The 18,573-nt window shown below is 40.2% G+C and overlaps 3 protein-coding genes across 4 annotated transcripts; 1 reads left to right on the top strand and 2 right to left on the bottom strand.

Annotated features, from left to right (window-relative positions):
• Window positions 1–1,084: 1,084 nt before the first annotated feature.
• cbx5 (chromobox homolog 5 (HP1 alpha homolog, Drosophila)) lies at window positions 1,085–7,491 on the bottom strand. Its single transcript, XM_079226839.1, has 5 exons — window positions 7,476–7,491; window positions 6,818–6,999; window positions 5,817–6,078; window positions 4,634–4,734; window positions 1,085–2,381 (listed from the first exon to the last, which is right to left on the bottom strand). Exons 2-5 carry the CDS (start codon window positions 6,946–6,948, stop codon window positions 2,240–2,242), a joined length of 636 nt encoding a protein of 211 aa, XP_079082965.1. The 5' UTR covers window positions 6,949–6,999; window positions 7,476–7,491; the 3' UTR covers window positions 1,085–2,239.
• A 728-nt stretch (window positions 7,492–8,219) lies between these two features.
• Window positions 8,220–11,098, top strand: hnrnpa1b (heterogeneous nuclear ribonucleoprotein A1b). 2 transcript variants are annotated; one of them, XM_079226794.1, is made up of 11 exons: window positions 8,220–8,309; window positions 8,833–8,949; window positions 9,028–9,174; window positions 9,257–9,467; window positions 9,550–9,633; window positions 9,731–9,793; window positions 9,892–9,966; window positions 10,042–10,197; window positions 10,291–10,437; window positions 10,520–10,616; window positions 10,785–11,098. In XM_079226794.1, the coding sequence occupies exons 1-10, from the start codon at window positions 8,298–8,300 to the stop codon at window positions 10,603–10,605; spliced, it is 1,098 nt and encodes a 365-aa protein (XP_079082920.1). In that variant the 5' UTR covers window positions 8,220–8,297; the 3' UTR covers window positions 10,606–10,616; window positions 10,785–11,098. The 2 variants fall into 2 exon arrangements, with proteins under 2 accessions (XP_079082920.1, XP_079082919.1); XM_079226793.1 differs by having other exon boundaries at window positions 10,517–10,616.
• Window positions 10,725–14,354, bottom strand: nfe2 (nuclear factor, erythroid 2; the record flags this gene model as incomplete). Its single annotated transcript, XM_079226792.1, has 3 exons — window positions 10,725–13,492; window positions 14,073–14,210; window positions 14,307–14,354. The coding sequence occupies 3 exons, from the start codon at window positions 14,352–14,354 to the stop codon at window positions 12,218–12,220; spliced, it is 1,461 nt and encodes a 486-aa protein (XP_079082918.1). The 3' UTR covers window positions 10,725–12,217.
• Window positions 14,355–18,573: the final 4,219 nt, after the last annotated feature.

Here is an 18,573-nt window from a genome sequence, read left to right as displayed (position 1 = left end):
ATCTCCACTAGAATTTACAATAAATCTGTACGTTTGAACATTACACGCCTCTCTGCACAACACAGGTTTTGGACACACGTTTGAAGAAAAGCCAAAGTGACTAAGAAACCAATTGACGTCCTGGAGGGAGTTTGTGAGTAAACAAAACGTGAATTTATGCCCCTCTTAAAGATGTGTAATAATGTATAAAGGCTGGTTAGAAAAGATTAATTTGCGAGTTGTCCATGTTTGAGTGTCTGATTGTTTGAACTGTAAATGACTTGGCATGAAAATTGTTATGATTTTTGCGTTGGTGTTGTCCAATATCGCCATCTGCAGGATGAGAGCGTCTGATGCTCTTTAAACATTTTCCTCAACAAAGAAAATATTTAAAATGTCTAATTTTGACAGCGGCCACATTCAACAGCTTTAGTGTCATATTGGTGACTGATAGATTTTTTTACTATTGAACCAGGTGATATGTATTTTTTTTTGCCTCCTTATATTAGGAAATGTCCTGATGTTGAGCTAAGGTTCAGAGTAGTTTATTTAATACTAATTTCATCCAAAACAATTCACATTAAATACGTACTTTTTTCTCTTGTACCTCACCAGTCCCTAGTCAGTTATTTACTCATGGGATGTAGGTTTACATTTCGAGTATGTTTTTCTCTCTGCAGAAAAAGTCAACAGCAATTTTAACAGTGAAAATGTTTATTAAAGGATGCTACTGTACACATATTTGTAACATTTAGTTGACACAAAAAAATTCTGCACCTGCATAAACTGAGGACGGTGCTTAAGTGTCTAAAAGGACAAATATTTTCTACCTGAAAAAATTCAACCAAAACCATAACCAGTGATATTGAGAGACATTCTTTATGTGTTGTATGTATAAGAGACAGGCATAGTCTCCGTTAACAATGCTAAATAAAGCCCAAAAATAAGATTGATCTCGGTAGACGCTTAAAATTTGGTCCAAAAAGTCCATGTTTAAGGAAAGCAGATCAAACTATTAAATCAACATCCATCTTGTTCAAGAATTGACCCCTAAGCGCTTGTCAGGAAGCAACATCATCCATCTGAAAAATTATCAAATAACTCATCACAATCAAACCCAGAAACTGGTTTTAATGTTTCAAATTAACAATACAATGATAAACAACAAATACTCTAATTGCAGAGTAGATTTTTTTCACACACATACAAAAAAAAAAAAAGTATCACTAACTAACAAGATCCATAACACCATTTAAACTGCATGTTTGTCATCAGTTATTTGTCACTTGGTCAAAAAGATTTCCGCCTTTTAGCCACAAGGTGGCAGCCGCCAATGATGGTGATTGATGCTGGTTTCATTTCATGTGGATAGTGACAATTGTCTAACCTGTGAACATTTGACTGGTCCAAAGATAACACTGCAATTTAAAAACAAAAACGGGAAAAAATATTCAGAAGTGAGCAAAAACTTTACTGTCCTTTTCTTGAACTAGTGATAGGGTAAACACATTAAAAAAAAAAAAAAAAAAAAAAACACCAGACAACGTTCACATGTTAAAACTTGGAAATAAGAAATAAAAATGACACGTTCTTAAAAAATGAACACGGATATCATCACAACATTATAAAGACTTAATTGGCCGGTGTCTTCTGCAAGCTTGCAAATGTCGTCGTTATGTACCGGTAGACAGAACAAACTGAAAAACCTACAAGAGATAAAAAGTTTTTTTTAAAAGGAAATGATTATGCAGCCAAGAAAGCACTGAGGTGGTTGCTTCCTTTATATGTAATACTACGGTTTAATCCTCAGTGGTGTTAGAGGGTTCTTAAAGCAAAGAGCCTGTACAGACTCACTCTCATGGGACACGCTCACAGTTGACACGTTCACCAACTCTGGACTATGTTCCGAGTTTTAACAGACGGCCACATGTGCTCATGGATGTAACACACCTTACTGACACAACCGTTTTCTGAAAGCACTAAAATATGATGTGTTAAGACATGGAAAAAGGAAAGAATACAAAGACAGAACAGCAGAAACCCTCCCCGGCAGCATGTCGCCCATGTCTGCTACAGCTTCCCCTCTTGTCTGATGGATCCTGCTCAGCAGTCTGGGGCATGGATGGAGATAACACGCCTGTGTTCGCTGTCTTTGTTGGACATGATGAAGAGCAAAGATGGGAGGTTTGGGTGTGAAAATGTCTGACTCAAGGTTGTCCCTGCAGTGGAGGAGGTTTGGCTTCCTCCTGAGGTGATGCACTCATGCTGTGACCGGGTCCTTCTCCTTCTTGTCACTGTCTTCATGCCAGGTGAGACGCTCCTCGTAGAAGGCTATGACGATCTGTGGGCACTTATGATTGGCCTCCTTGGCGAGCACAAGATCGGCCTCATCAGAGTCTTTCCTGCAAGAGACGAAGAACCAAAGCTTGTCTTTAAAATGAGTTCAGAATGGCACATCTCTGCACAAGTTGGATAATACACCCCATTTTTCCATACATGTGGTCTTGGCGCTTTTCAAAGATGGCAACTAATAAAAAGATTGGATTATGTCAGTAAAGTGTCCATCATAAACACATAATCTTACGCACACCTGTATGTTATTGTAATTACATTTTAACTACTTTTTTTTAAATATTATATAATAAAGATTATATAATTTAGCTGTCCTTGTGAATGTTTTTATAAAAATTAGCCAATACAGCCATCTAATTGATCCCCACTCCAACTATTTAGGCCCGGTGAGACAGAACTTGTTTGAGTTGTATTAGCCTCTGAACCATTTGTGCTTTGCTCGACAAATGAAAAGCAGCGGTGGCGTGGGACAAGCCACTGGAAATAATTGTTTTCAGATAGCAGTGACACCACTGTCACCTTGTGTCTGATAGGACTATTAGACTTTAATGAAACAGTCATTAACCAGTGAGTCAGATGGAAAAATATTTCAGTGTACATTTAAACACCATAGTGTAAAATAAATCTGCTTTGGGTGATACTACTTTAACAGGTTGTTTGTTGTTGTGGATGTTTTTGTGCAATTTAGTATTTGCTTACCTTTCACTATTTGAGTCAGATAATGATTCAAAACCAAAACAGTTATGGATCATTATAAATAATGTTTCCAGGAAAGGTAGGCAGATGGAATTAATCAGTAATTACATTCATTTTCCTTTTTATATTCCCATACATTTTTTACGCATTCATTTAAAAACCAAATTAATGACCAAATCAGCTGAGGTACAACCGTTGCCTCACCCTGGAATGCTGCTTGTTCGGGCATGAGTGACGAGGTACTACACATATATCCATCTAGCTAATATGTAATGACATTACATTTTATGGTGTGGCTTACTGTTTGTATACGAATGGACAGCTAGGCTATTAGTGCTGCTAATGGGTAATTTGTCAGTGGCAATCTGGCACATTCAGAGCTGCCGTTGAAAAGACAGATAGAATCTATGGCTGGCAACACCCGCAGCACCGACGGGTCAGTACCCAGAAACCAACGGGATACCAGTTTTTCAGAGGAAATATGAATACCAAGTACCTGATAAAGTGGAAATACCGATTCAGAGTACTTTTGTTAGTATAATATATATATATATATATATATATATATATATATATATATATATATATATATATATATATATATATATATATATATATATATATATATATATATATATATATATATATAAATAAATATAAATATAAGAATTGGAAGAATAGAAAATTAGCAGAATAGAATTTGAGGATGAAAACAACCATGAAGATTTTCACAAATTAATACTTACTCATACAGAACACTATCCTTGCCACCTAAAATCGTAGCCATAAAATGCTCTACGGTCTTACCTTGACAAGCTACATTCTTCAAACTAATCATCTGTGTTGTATGTTAAAAAATGTGGAGGATGTTCAGAACTCCTAAGCTTATGTCAGGCCACGGAACCACATATCTTTATAATGATAGAATAGATAGCGTATTAAAATGATCTATAATAAAATTAATATCTAAAAAATTCAATGCACGGCAGTGTTACTTAAAATATTTTACACTGGAAAATTAACACTGAGTTGATCAGTGTTGTTTTGGGTGTTGAAATTTTAATAACTTAATAATATAACCAACCCCATCACCTTTTTCAGTTTCATGTGTCATAAGACAACACTGTGAGTGTTAAAAATACACTGTTATGTGTCAACACTGTGAGTGTTAGATATTAACACTTTTAGTGAAAGGAGACAACACAATTTAGTGTTAAAAATACACGTTCATGTGTCAGAGGACAACACTGTGAGTGTTAGATATTTAACACTATGAAAGAGTTAAAACATTAACACTATCCAAAGTGTAAATTTAACTCTGAACCCGAGTGGATTATATAAACACTGGCATAGTGTTGATTTTAATACTATGCGAGTTAATTTCACACTTCCGATTTTGCTGTGTTGCATGAAGTACTACCAACTCTAAACATCCTGATCTGGGGACCTTCCTTGATATAATATCAAAGTTAGTCATCTTAGTACCTGTGCATGTCAAAACTCTTTTAAATAACAATTTTAATTAACAATCATTTCACACTGCAACATTGGGCCCAAACTATGTTCCACATGCAAATTTGGATATATGCATATAAACAAAACCTACCACTTCATAAGAAACATTAGGTCTCCACATGAGTCAGTTGCTCCAATGATCTTCTCTGGCTCCAGTCCTCTCTCAAAACCACGTGCAACTAGAATGTCATCCTGATGGACAAGAAAAAGAAAACATTTGTTATTAGTAGCATACAAAAAATATTGGAGTATGTTACCAACAACCGTTAGATTGTAGACAAATTGCATTCAGACACACTGACGTTCAAAACCTTTAGGCTTTGAAGTCAGGTGGCTGAAAACACTACTCTACATCTTTGAATTGTCTTTCATGCTTTTAGGTTGGAGAAAGTCTTCCGCACAAAGAGATGCTATTTCGTATGAGGAGTTTGCAAAACATGGAGATTAAAACGCTGTACAATGGATCAACCAGACTGAGAACTAAAAGGGCAGAAAAAGACAAAGATCCCCCAGAGCAACAGTTCCATTGGTAAAAGAAACTAGAAGCGCAGCATCAAAATGTGTGCACAATGAGGCAGCCAATAACAAGCCGGGCTATAAACAGGTGTGTCCCTTAAACAAAGCTAATCTTAAAACATAACTATAGAAATAGACAGTCAGCTAAGGGCATTATTGGAATATCAGCTGAACATACTTTGGACAGGCCCAAAGAAAAACAGACTAACTAAATATTTAGAGCCTAATTGCAAAGACCGTTTGTTTTGGTTCAATAATGATCGAGGGTCACTTAGAGGTTTTTAGACTGAAGTATTTTGAGTAAAAAAGGATTACAACAGTCTACCCTGGCATGCAACATGCACAATTCTTTGTTTTTTGGGGCCCAAACTATTTGAATTGTAAATAATACATGTGGTGTCTGAGTTATACTTTTTTGTCTTTGTTAAAATAGTAATTATTGAAAGGGTGGGGAATATATCGATAGCATAATATGAGACTAGTCATGTCTTGTATTTTGGATATTGTTAAATGGCACAAGTGCTGGTTTTAAAGCTAAATTATTTTCTATAGATCTATATTATTTTCTATGAATGCATAAAACACAGTTTGTCTCTCTTCTAAGTTAAGACACCAATGAACTGTTAACTAACATTCAAATAACGAGGTTGTAATCAAGAGCTACGCTATTGCTTTAGTCAACTTCACATGAACAAAGTACCTCCCAAAAATTAAATTATACAGCAATGATAGAGCTACTGCACCAACATATTACATACCTCCTTCTTCTTTTTGGGCTTACTTCCACCTTCTTCCTCCTCCTCCTCCTCTTCCTCCTCCTCCTCATCTTCAGAGCTTCTTTTCTTTGAGCTACTGGAGTCTTTGGTGCGACCCGAGGAGCCTGTGACTGATTTGCTGGCCCCACTGCTAGGCGTGGAGCTTCCACCACTGCTGCTGCTGCTTTTCTTGTAAGTCTTCATGAATTCTGAAATAAGCTCAGGACAGCCCAGATTCTTCTCTGGCTCCCAGGTGTTGTGTTTTCTGAAGAAGATCACAACATTTTTGTATTTCTACAAACTTGATATATCATCATGATCTTTAAATAGAATCGTGTTGTGATTATATCATATATCGAGATACACAATTACATCATCTGAATTGATAACAACAAGCGCACACACCGAGTATAATATCTCAGAACATCTGATCAAACTCAGTTCTAATGTCTGACTATATGTGGGTGCATATATGTTAACAGTCAGTATGTAGCTAGAAACTTGCACTACTCTGTCTTTAATTGTATTTTTGTCTCCATTGTTTTTTTAAATATGTATCTTGTTTATTGTGTATATAATATGTGTACATGTATGATGAGAGCTACGTGAAACCGGAGTCGAATTCCATGCATGTGTATGGCCAATAAAGCTGATTCTGAAATATTGATTGTTTCTCAATAATTTCACTTGATACCGCTATGTTAATTTTGATAAAATTATGTAGTTATATCATATAGACTATTTACCAAATACCAGAAGATATCCTATATCGTTATCAAAATATGCGATTATCAATATCATGACAGAAGAATTTGGCCATAACGCCTAGCCCTGGATGTCCATAACATTGTGATGCATCTTTTAATCTTCATTGTTTCCTAGTCTTTTGGGCAGCATTAGAGTAAACAGATCTTCCTGAGTGTATGCAAGTGTTAAATTTGGCACAAAATGACATTAATAACTTCGCAAGACTGTTTTGCAATACTGGCAAGAAGACCACTTACTCTGAATATCCTTTCCACTTCAGGAAGAACTCGACCCTGCCTTTCACCACTCTCCTGTCCAGCACCTTCTCCACAACATACTCTTCCTCGTCAGATGATGAGGAGTCTTCTTCGCGAGACTTTTTGCCCATAGCAAAGTTTGTTGGTGGAACACTACGCTGTCGCAGGCCAATGGCGGTTTCCTGTACAGGAAAACGATGGAGAAGCGACCGTTAAATACAATATTAATCATCTTTTCCAGCCGACACATTCGCTCATATGACGTTGATCACGAATCAGGCTCCAAGTAGCGGTAGCGCGGCACCAGTCGTACATCAACAAAAAGCACATAATGTCACCGCCGTTACTCCAAACTGCAACAGGCACGACACAACTGACAGCATGCCAAACAAATAGTCTGGATAAATACATCTCAAATGAAATAGCGTTGTCAGAAAACGTAATACGTGCACACGGGAATGAAGATATGAGGCTGTGTTTGCGAAGCAACTACCAAACCATATGGGCACGAAAGCCGAACTTGCCTTAGCAGGTAACGTTAGCCAGGCAAGCTAACGACTCAACGAGCTAACACTAGCTAACACTGATAGCAAATCGAAATTGTCTGAACGATACATGCAGCAGCCGGAAGCACTTTGGTGTGTTCGCTATTTCATACCCTTTGGACGCGTAGATCGACGGTCAGACCAGTTCACTTCGTCAGTAACGTGCGTCTTTTATGGACCTGCGGTCTTTGAGGCTAGCGCTGGAGCTACTTTAGCATATAGCCTGAATCGCATAAAGGTGCTATGCGCTTGCCTGTGCGTAAAAAGCGCGCGGTAAAGGCGCACAATGAAGGTACCCGCCCCTAGGTCAGCTGATGACCTACATATTTACCAAGCGAATATGCTCCTACTAAGACCATGACTTCATTCTTACATAGTGTATAACATGTTTATTGTGGTATATTTGTGTGCCACGATATAAACCGTAAGATAAGTGTAAGATATACGCGTGTGTATGTTGAGGTAGTGAAAGGCGTACTGACGCGAAAGGCGCAGCTACACCTGCAACCACAAGTCAAACATAGTTTAGAATTGGTGATTTTTGGTGCCTTTGCTCAAATACATTCGTGGTGTTTATGGTTCATTTTTGTTTTCTGACCAGACAGCATCACATACAAATCGCGACATCTCACACATTTGCGTTCCGATCCCTTCAGACATTGAACAACATCCATTTTTTGTGTCGTCATGGTTGCGTGATGCCCCGCCCACCGCCTCGTGATTGGTGGTCGGTAGTGATTGATTGAGTTTGAACCAATCCAAATTCAGCCAATGCAGACGACAGACTGCAGCGGGAACTGCCGGCCAATTGCTGCGTGGAAGAGGTGTTTCCTCTGCTATTTATTCTACAGTTAGGAACCAGGCTAGGCTCGTCTGACGCAGATCCCTTTTTTCCGGTCAGTCTACAAGGAGTCTTCAAGGATTTACCTGCAAACATGTCGAAAGATGTGAGTATTGCATTGGGGAAACAGTTTAGGCCGTTTTCCTGCACACTGTGCGTCTAAAAAAAGCGTTTATTTGTGGCCTCAGCGAATAGTCGAGGCATTCTATTGTGTTGTACATCATGCCGTGTGAATCCGCCATTTTACAGCAGCTGGGCCTCGTGGCCTTTTGTTCTTGCGGCCTGCTATGTACGAATCTGAACTAAATGCTAAATGCTTGCTTTAAGTAACACTACTCAAACTGCAAACTCACTATATTGAACGAGCATGCGTTACGTGTAACTGTCGCTAAATGTGCTCCGTATCTCCGGGCCGGTCTGCTAACGTTAATGGCGGCGACGTCCTGATTTTTGAAATGTGACGCAAGATTGCCTTCATATACGTCGAGGCCTTTACGCCACCGCGTTGTTCACTCTGAAGCGGGCTATTGTGACTGTAGACGTGTAAGACTTTGCACCCGGTGGTCCTTTCAGTGCTGGTGATTGTGCTCTGATGATACTGTTCGTCTTTGTCCGCTGTGCAACGCCAGGTCCCACGTGAACCGGAGCAGCTTCGCAAGCTGTTCATTGGAGGCTTGAGCTTCGAGACCACAGACGAAAGCCTGCGTGCTCATTTTGAGCAATGGGGGAGCCTTACAGACTGCGTGGTAAGTGGGGTTTTGCATTGTGCTGTGCATATGTGATCTGTGGGTAACACGGGGACTAATTACGTTATTCTTCTTAAGGTCATGAGGGATCCCAACACAAAGAGGTCAAGGGGCTTTGGCTTTGTAACATACTCATCTGTGGATGAAGTTGATGCTGCCATGTCTGCTCGCCCCCACAAGGTTGATGGAAGAGTTGTTGAACCGAAACGAGCAGTTTCTAGAGAGGTATGTTGGGTTTGACAAGACTGAATATATAATGCATTAGTAAAGGAAAAGGCATGTATAGTAACATATCTTTTGCTCATAGGACTCGAACCGGCCAGGTGCCCACGTAACCGTGAAAAAGATTTTCGTTGGAGGCATCAAAGAAGATACAGAGGAGTCCCACTTGCGAGATTATTTCTCACAATTTGGCAAAATCGAGGTCATTGATATCATGACTGACCGTAACACTGGAAAGAAGAGGGGCTTTGCCTTTGTGACCTTTGATGATCATGACTCAGTCGACAGGATTGTCAGTAAGTACAAACACTTTTTCTGCAGGTAGTCAGGTTGATCTTCTGGTCTCGAATGGCTACTAATGGTCTTTTCACCCCACAGTCCAGAAATACCACACAATCAACTCTCACAACTGTGAGGTGAGGAAGGCTCTTACGAGGCAGGAAATGCAGACTACAGGAATGGGTATGAGACGTAAACTCTTTTATGCAAAATTCAAGGCAGTTGTTTTAAAAAGTCAGTTTGACACTATTCCAGAAGTAATGATTGTTTTATGGTTTAGGCCGCAGCAGCAGCGGAGGTGGTGGTGGAAGGCCCTATGAATATGACAGAGGCTTCAATCAGGGTAAGAGTTATTTGATGATGGAGACATACTGTTAAATATAATTGCCCCATTATAATATATGCTGTCTGACACTAACTTTTAGTATTCACCTCTTGCAGGAGGCCGTGGTAGATATGGAGACAGTCCTTACAATTGCAATGGAGGTGATGGCGGTAACGGAGGCGGCGGCGGTGGTAAGTAGGCAATTTTGTCAGCTTTGGCAATATTATTTTAACGATTGGCAATGTACTAGAGTAATTATGTTACAGGCTACGGTGGTGGTCCCGGCGGGCCTGGAGGATATAACAATGGTGGCAACCGAGGATATAACCAAGGTTACAACCAGGGAGGTGGTGGCGGAGGAGGTGGTGGCGGAAGCGGGGGCGGTGGTTATGGAGGAAATGGCTATGACAGCAACGGCTATGGTAAGTGTCTTAGCTCCCCGTAACTAACTTCTGTGTTTTGAATGTTTTCAGATGTGATTTACTTAATTTTGGTCTCCTTGTAAATTATCACAGGTAACTGTGGTGGGGGTGGAGGTAGCGGAGGTGGCGGCGGCGGAAATAACTACAACAACATGGGCCACTATGACCCACAGGCCTCCAATTTTGGGCCAATGAAGAACAACTTTGGTGGAGGCGGCGGTGGAGTTAGCAGGGGCTTTGGTAAGATGGAGGAAGGCGATGCCAGGGTGTTAACCATTTTGGCATATTTTCTGTAAGCTAAGTTTTCCTTTGTTCTCAGGAGGAGGAGGAAGTGGTGGTGGTGGTGGCGGCGGCGGCTATGGAGGGGGCTCAAACAACGGTGGATATGGCCGTTCAGGACGTTTCTAAAATGTGAAGTGGTAAGGGCTCAATGACATGTGTGAACCTTTTTAATCTTTTCATAAAACCAGAGTTTGTAGTGGCAGGGACTCGTTAAGTGTAGATAATCATTTTTAAAAATCACTCTGGATGTCAGGTCATATGAAGTCAGTGCACAGTTAACAATGTTGTTCCGTATTGTTCAACAGGACTGAGTACTTAGGAGAGGAGAGCAAGGAGAGGAGAGCAAGCGAATTGACAGGGCAGCTGCAGGTTTACCTCCTAAATCTGCTCAGCCAAACAGTTGTGGCAGGTTACAGCTGCTGCAAGAAGAGATGTACAGTAGATAAATCATGGAGGGTCTTCATTTAAACGTTTTGTGTTTTTTCATCGACTGTATTTTTGGGAAAGAAAGCATTCCAATGAGGTTTTATGTAGATTGTTTTTCTTTAAAGTCTGGTTTTTATTTGTAACTGCATCCAATCAAGCTGAAATAAACACACTTTCAGTTTTTTTACAAAGTCTTGTTAGCCTCTTGAGTCGTTTGGGAAAGGGAGGGTTCACTATCAGATGCTGCACATTGTGGGATGAGGGACATATTTATCATGTGAGCTGAAGAAACATCCATGTGGTGTGAGAAGCCCTGTGCTATTCACCATACATGCATACACACACATCATGAGTAAGTGCATTTACAATACTGGTTGAGGAATGAGAAGTGGTGCACAAATACATCCACCATAAAGAGCCCACCACTTGGTACAGACTACCCTGAGTTCTGCAAAGATCAACTGGAGGATGCTAGCTTACATGCAAAGTCTTTGAGGCTAGTCATGGAAGCCAGCTGAGGGAGAGAAGTAGCAAAACCATCGCCAGGATCATTGAAGCAGGGGAGAGTGAGAACAGAAGCCTGAGGCTAGCAGGCAGCAGCTTCCGAAAGGCTTATGTGCTTTCTGTAGGTAAGACCAGACTTCTCAACTACTGATAGTATGTCTTGCTTTTTCATGTAGCTGGTAGTAAGTTGTGTAGCCCAGTAATTCATAACATACTTGTGCAAACAAGTTTTATTATGACATACACCAATGTGGACTGGTAAAATTGGCCTCATAAATGTGCATAGAGGCCCTACAACATATTGCATGCAGTGAACAAAAATGATTTTATTTTTTATTTTTTTTTGTTTGTAGATGAGCCGCTTTACTTATTTGGTGTTTCTCCTTTCCAGGAACTCCATGGTCTTCAAAACCTGTGTTCATTTCAGTGACAATGGCTAAATCAGGTACAATCATTCAAACCATACTTCTCTTTTTTTGGAAAAGTTTTCCATTATTTAATCCCTTTGTGTTTTTTATATTTATTGGTTTACAGGTTTCCTGAACAATCGTGCTGGTTTTTTTTTTTGGTTTTTTTTAAATATGACTGCTGTGCAGTGTCTATTTATATTTTTAATAAACAATTAATTTTTTTTAATGACCTCTGTTGTGGTTTCAGTTAATTGTATTATGGTGACTGGTGTCCAATGATTCATGTATGGCAAGTTTTACATACGGGTCATAATTACATAATTTCAGTCATACTTTCGATTGGCACAATCCGGCAGTATGCCTTTTTGTAAGAGAATGAAATCACGACTGTCCAAAAATCAGCATTGCTCTCTCTTTTGCATCTTTGTGTGAGGTACCAAATACATGTTACCATCAGGTGTCTGTTGTAAGGCATATTCATCTATTGAGTATGGCTGTCCATCCTCGTCTCTCAAGTGAGAAAATACTTGTGAATAAAGGTCTGTAAGGTGACATTTAATAAAAGCCAAGTTGCGCTTGAACTCCACTCTTTCCTGCGCCAGGTGCTCTCTTTGGGCCTGCAGCTGGTTCAGTTCTCTTTCAAGGTGAATTATGCTCTCGAGCTTCCTTTTCCTGCAGTTCTGAGCTGCCACCTTGTTCTTTCCTCTCCGTCTAATGTCCCTGACCAGTGCTAGTTGATTCTCTGTCAGAGTATACTCTGTCAGGAGCTCATTAAAATCGTCCACAGGTAGATTGATGATCTTCTCCATTGGGAAGGGGATCTTCAAAGACACGGCCCGCCGCTCATCTCTGCTTAGTGAAGCTGGGGTGGAGATGCTTCCTTGTGGTTTTGCATAAATGTATTGTGAGCTCCCTCTGCTGGACACTCCAGAGTCTATGTGCAGGTTGCTCAGAGCAGAGGTCTGACCCAGTTTCATGGACAGAGTCACATCATTAGGTTGAGATAAAGTTGGTTGGGTTGAAAAATAAGGTGGCAGTGCACCAGAGTGTAAATCTGAGTGAGATTGACTCTGGTAGTCCATTGAGTAATGGATGTATGCTCTTCTGGCGTGTTCAGCCATGCTGTCTGGTTCTCCATCACTATATGTCATGCCTATGTCTACACTCTGGTAACCTGGTGCACCACTAACAGGATTATCTGGGGAGGCCAAAGGAGGACTAGAACCCAGAGACAGACCAGAGTCCGACTCCAGATCCTCAGCTGGGCGAGTGTGTGTACTTTGTCCATGTGTAGTCCACAGCATGTGCCGGCGTAGATCCTGAGAGAGACAAGGGTTGGCCCTCCTGTGCCCTTGGTTGATACCGGACATGTTCATGTGTTCCCGTAGAGCCACGTGCGAGGGCTGTGAGTGAGATGAGATGGGGCGCATTCTTTGATTGAGCTGAGAATCAGAGTCTCCGTACATCGCCTCTGCGTTGCTGCTCAGACGATGACGGACGGGCGCCTCTTGAGAGTAACATCCATTGTAAGTGTCAGCAGTGCTGAGCTCACAAACCGCAGGAGCCGTTTCAGAATGGGACTGAGCCATCTCATATCCTCCCATGGGCCCCATGGGCTCCATGGTTTGGTACTGTGCTGTTTCATAAGAGCCTGCACTGGAGACGCCAAACTCCTGTAACAAAAAGAGGCATGTCCAGTTATGACGGAGCGGTGTGAGCATGTCAAAAATAACAGCAATAAAAATGATTAACGGCAACAATCAAATTCACAAGAACTCTGAATTAATTAGTAGAACCGTATATTTTTCTCATTTCATCTGGTTCTCTATAGAACACAGTTTGCCCCCACTTCAGCATGCCACCCATAGCCTATGAAGGGCTCTCGTAGATGTGATCAGGTTTCACCTGGAAACAGATGGCTATTGTGCGGTGCAGGGGGCCGCGAGCAACATGCAGCACTTGCCCCCTCTCACAATCTCTTCATCCTGCCATCATTCAAACGAGCCATTGTTGCCTTCCTCAGCTGAGTATTAGTTTTTCAACAGTTAGCAACACGTGAAAAGAGGATGTATTTATTCCACTAGAGTTCAACCTATTCAGTTTAGTAATTGTTTGTTTAAAATGAAATAAACTGTTTCGCTGCGATAACACAGGAGATATTGTGATAACATATCCGGGAAAAGACATGCAACATATAAGTAGCATTTTGCCATTAAAACAAATATTTGTACACTGTCAGTGTTGAAGAGTTACCTGCAGCTCTGTGATGGCCATCAGCTCCTGCCAAGCCACATCCATCTCTGTGTCCTGAGGAGCGCCATGAGACCTGGCTCCAGGGAAATTATTGGACATGGACACTCCCCCACACAGCCTGCCTGGAGTGGCTAATACCTTGTGATAGAAAAGACAAATTATAATCTCATTCATAAGTGTTAGGCTTGATTATTTGTGGTGGTTTCTGTTTCCCCAGCTCACCGACAGACCTACCTCACAGGTTCGCCTCAGAGGGAGAACATAGTTGGCCGTGGAACACATTCAGGACAAACTCTCGTTGCAAAAGATAAACCTGGCAAAGACACAAACCAGCGAGTTATTACCCAGCGTTTAAACTCTGACACACCAGAAAGAAGAAATAAGAAAAGCATGTGTTCACACAATGCGATCTAATACATACAGCACATTATATACTAGTAGACCTGCCGCTGCTCAACAAATGACTGGGTGTTCTGTAGGTTCTTTTGGAGCACATGAAGGGTTCAGTTGATTTAACTCCTCCCAGCAGCTGTCCCGGGTGCAGCTATGCCGACCCCTGATAACACAATCTGCGGGAAAACAGCGCTCTCCAAAAGACACACTGGGCCTTGATGGCTACTTTGGAAAATGTTGTGTATATCTTGTATGTTGGCAGTAATCTTTAAAACCTTTTTGGTTAAGCTGCGTCAGTAGCTGTTATTTTAGTAGGGTTAAAAACACAATGAGAATTTAAAGTTTTCAACACACAATTGAAACAGCTGCTTGAACACCAACAAAGAAGTTCACACTGAATCCATTTGAAATGTGTACACTTCACAATATACAACACACTGTTGCTTTTATCCTGAATCTGCTTGTTTATATGATTTAAACTAAATAGAAGAGAAACCGTGGATGGGGCTGCAAATCACTTCAGCTAAGTATGTGTTGCATTGCGCTCTCTTTTGTGGATCTGTGTCGACCCTGCTAAAAAACTAACAATTGAGTAAACGGTAAGTGTTTAAGGATCACTTAAAAGTCATCTTTTGTGTGGGCTGCACTCACACATTTATTCTCAACTTTTACAGTCGGAAGGCTACTTAATTAACTTGAATGTCTCATTTTGAGCAACATGTTGATTTAATAAATATTTTTGAACAAACAGTAATCTTCCCATCAATAAATGTGATCTCCTCAAGCGCCTAAAGCTTTTCCACTGACAATAATGCCGTAACTGCTTTATGGTTATGACACAGCCATGGGAGTGTTCGGAAGGTACCTTTGAAGATAGAAGTTTCTGAAGTACAAAAGATTATAAAAAAAACGAGTAATCAAAGTCGGGCTAATTGAAGTGGAATATCAACCAACAGGCTGTCACACTGCGGTGTCACAGATTACAGACCTGGTTAAATGAGTTAAACTGTTGCAAAAGGGGTAAATATTTTAGTACAAGACATGTATTGTACAAGTCATTATTTCTACTTGGTAATGGCGGAATTGACGATAGTCTTTTTTAATCTAAAATGTAAAATACACATCTAATTTCCTCTTGACCTTCAAATCAAACTGAGTGCATATAATGTGTAATATTGTGTATTATTTCAATGGCACCTGCTTGTAAGACTATCTGCTATCATCTGTCATGTATTCATTATTTTGTATTTGTTAAAGGTTCTGAAACAGGATTATAGCTATTATATCCTGCTATAACCAGCGTTGTGTTCGTGGTAAGTTTCTTTAAGCTGTTTCCTTTACTGTAAAGAATAATTATTCACTGTCAACACAGTTTAAAAGAAGTTAAAAAAAACTCAGCAGGATAACACTTTGAATAAAATATAATGTATATATTTATCTGTGTTACTTCAACTCTATTATTTAGAACTTAAATGCTTGGAAGCTTGAGCAAAAATGTAATTACAATAGTTCAATAGCTCACTTTGTTATATAATTATGTGTAATATCACATAACGGAAGTGATACGTCTTCTTAAATATACTGCGATAAAGATGTAATTTAAGTGTGAACATTGTAATCTCTCAGTATGCAGTAGCTTTACAACAGAACATATCTCACAACTCAGAAAAAGGATGATGTGAATGAACATACCTGCCCAACATGCTCTGCTTCTTCAACAGGTGATGAGTTAAAAAGAAAGAAAGATGTGAAGCACAATCCTGGTGGTAAGAAAATAAATAAGTGAACAAAAGAAGAATCTGTTCTTTTTCACAGATGATGTGGTGTTGCTGACTTCTAAAGTAAAACACAGAATTTGTCTTTCTCTGCTTCAACTGTCTGTCTGTCTCTCTCTCTCTCTCTCTGTTCAACTACCCATACAGCCACCGGCATAAATGGGATGGCTCTGTGCAGACAAACGCAATCTTCCTGTAAAGCACCCACACCACATTTTTTGTGTTGCACTCTTGCATCCTTAATAGCACACTTGCACCCCAACCTCCAAATTTCCCTTTTGCCCACATGACAAACCACAAACCAACAGTCTGACATACACCACGACTATCATTGTCAGTCCACACTGAGGTAGGCAGATGTTTACAAAAAACTATAAAAACGGCTTGCAATTTTGATTTAAATGATGTAATGACTACACATTAAACAGTCAGATAAAAAAAAAAACGACAAGTGATTGAAAAGTAGCCGGATGTTTGTCTCTGTCCTAGCCAAACCGTACAAGAACTGTGCCCTTTCAAATCCTCCAAAACGAAAGGTATGAGGAGTGTGATGTGGAGCACCTGGAGCTGGCATTGTAGTGAGGGCCCTGTTCAAGCAGGAGTGGGTTGGAGGCAGGATTGAGACTTAGTTTAGCAGAGATGGAATGTACACCCTCCGACAGGTAAGAAAGACTACATTGTTCCTCTATCTGGCAGAGCAACCGCCAAGGGAGAGAGAGGAGCAGGGGGAGAATGGAGGGGAGCGTGTCTTACATAGCAAGTGACCATTAAAATCCCTCACGAAAAAATCCCCTCATTGCCCTGATCTGAAGCACTGTGAGCAGTGAACTCACAGACTTTGTGTTATGTAGAACTCTATTGTGCAACAGCATTCACACAATTACTGATAGTAGAGATGTTACATAGTTATGGCTCCATACAGCGATTCATCTTTATGCACACAGTGATAGATAGCAGCCTGTCTCACAGCGACAATGATGATTTTGGAACTAATCGGCATCCCATGAAATATTCACGACATTCCATGCTTTGTAAAATACCCCCTGCTGTGTGAAATGTGTACAACATAGTGGATAGATTTCATTTTTAAAAGCATTCGTTGATTAAATCACCTGATGGACGTACTGAAATATGCGTCCTTTAATTCTGCCTCTGTGACTACAACACATTTCTACAGCCCTGCATAGTGTATATTTGTCTTTGTAAAACAAACAGATGCAAATGCATGTTTGTAGAATGTTTTGCATACAAGGGATCTCCGGTCCGTCTGCAGTCATTTGCACATAACACAACTGCAGTGTGCAGCAAATGCAAGCAGTGTATAAGCATCGAACTGCATATCATTTCTTTGACCCAGAAATGCAAAGCTGAAAACAGATGTCACAATCACTCTCTTCCTGAATGCCAGTCGATGAATAACTTTTTTACACGGCTAAATCGAAAACAAAATAACTCCAATAAACATACATACACACACCTTCAATAAATTATTCATACAACAATAATGAATTAAAGGAGTTCACCCTCATTATTAATAACACAGGAGACACGTTTAAATGTATTGAAGTTTTTATGGTGTTTTTATAAAAACACTTATTCACAGAAGCATTCTTAACATTAAAAAGATTTAGCTAATCTTAAGATCTTTTTACAGTGGAAATTCAAATAAACTTTGGGATTTTTAGTAATACAGAAACACAAAAAGTGAGGGGACAAATACAGTTGAGGTACTTCATGAGAATGTTTGCTCTGAATACTGACCTGACATGTGACCTTTCTATTGTAAAATAAATGTACATTTTAGGGCTTGTAATAACACAAATTGAGTTTCAGTAAGGCAAAATCATGAGAACATGGAGCGTTTTGTCCAACCTAATAAAATAGCACATCCCACAGAGACATACATTTCAATGTTTTCTTTGTCATTGTTCTAAGATGGAAAAAAAAGTAGGTGGCTGAGTCAAGAAAGGTGAATGTCTACCAGGAATCAAAGAAGGGACTTCCCAACCCAAGTTCCTAGCACCCAGCCCCTGCCTCAACCACTGCCACAGCATGCCAAAGAGCACCCTGTTATTACTGCGACCACAATGGTTTAGGATCTGGACACAGTTCCCAGGTCGACGCCTACTTTCCCTGTTTGTGTTTGTTTGCTTCAATTAGTCTTTAACATCTCTGCTTTCCAGCTTGCGTGAACCTCTCAGGGCTGTCAGCCTTTTCTTGCTCTCCACCTCGATGCTGCAAACAACTTTACGTGAAAAATAGACCGGACATGTTGGCTAGCAACTGCCCACAGTTGACTCACTTCGGCTTAAATTCTCTTAATGACCACTGAG

Source organism: Taurulus bubalis, assembly GCF_910589615.1.
Source record: "Taurulus bubalis genome assembly, chromosome: 11".
NCBI lineage: Eukaryota > Metazoa > Chordata > Actinopteri > Perciformes > Cottidae > Taurulus > Taurulus bubalis.
The sequence above is the reverse complement of the archived record's forward strand: the minus strand, read 5'-3'. Positions and strand labels throughout refer to the sequence as shown.

Excerpts from the sequence above, each read along its gene's own strand:
- cbx5 (XM_079226839.1), bottom strand. The coding sequence starts at position 6,948 with ATGGGCAAAAAGTCTCGCGAAGAAGACTCCTCATCATCTGACGAGGAA. Across the intron at positions 6,079-6,817 it reads AAGTGGAAAGGATATTCAGA|AAAACACAACACCTGGGAGC; the intron begins GTAAGTGGTCTT and ends GATCTTCTTCAG. Across the intron at positions 2,382-4,633 it reads CTAATGTTTCTTATGAAGTG|GAAAGACTCTGATGAGGCCG; the intron begins GTAGGTTTTGTT and ends CGTCTCTTGCAG.
- hnrnpa1b (XM_079226793.1), top strand. Across the intron at positions 8,950-9,027 it reads GGAGCCTTACAGACTGCGTG|GTCATGAGGGATCCCAACAC; the intron begins GTAAGTGGGGTT and ends ATTCTTCTTAAG. Across the intron at positions 9,175-9,256 it reads AACGAGCAGTTTCTAGAGAG|GACTCGAACCGGCCAGGTGC; the intron begins GTATGTTGGGTT and ends TTTTGCTCATAG.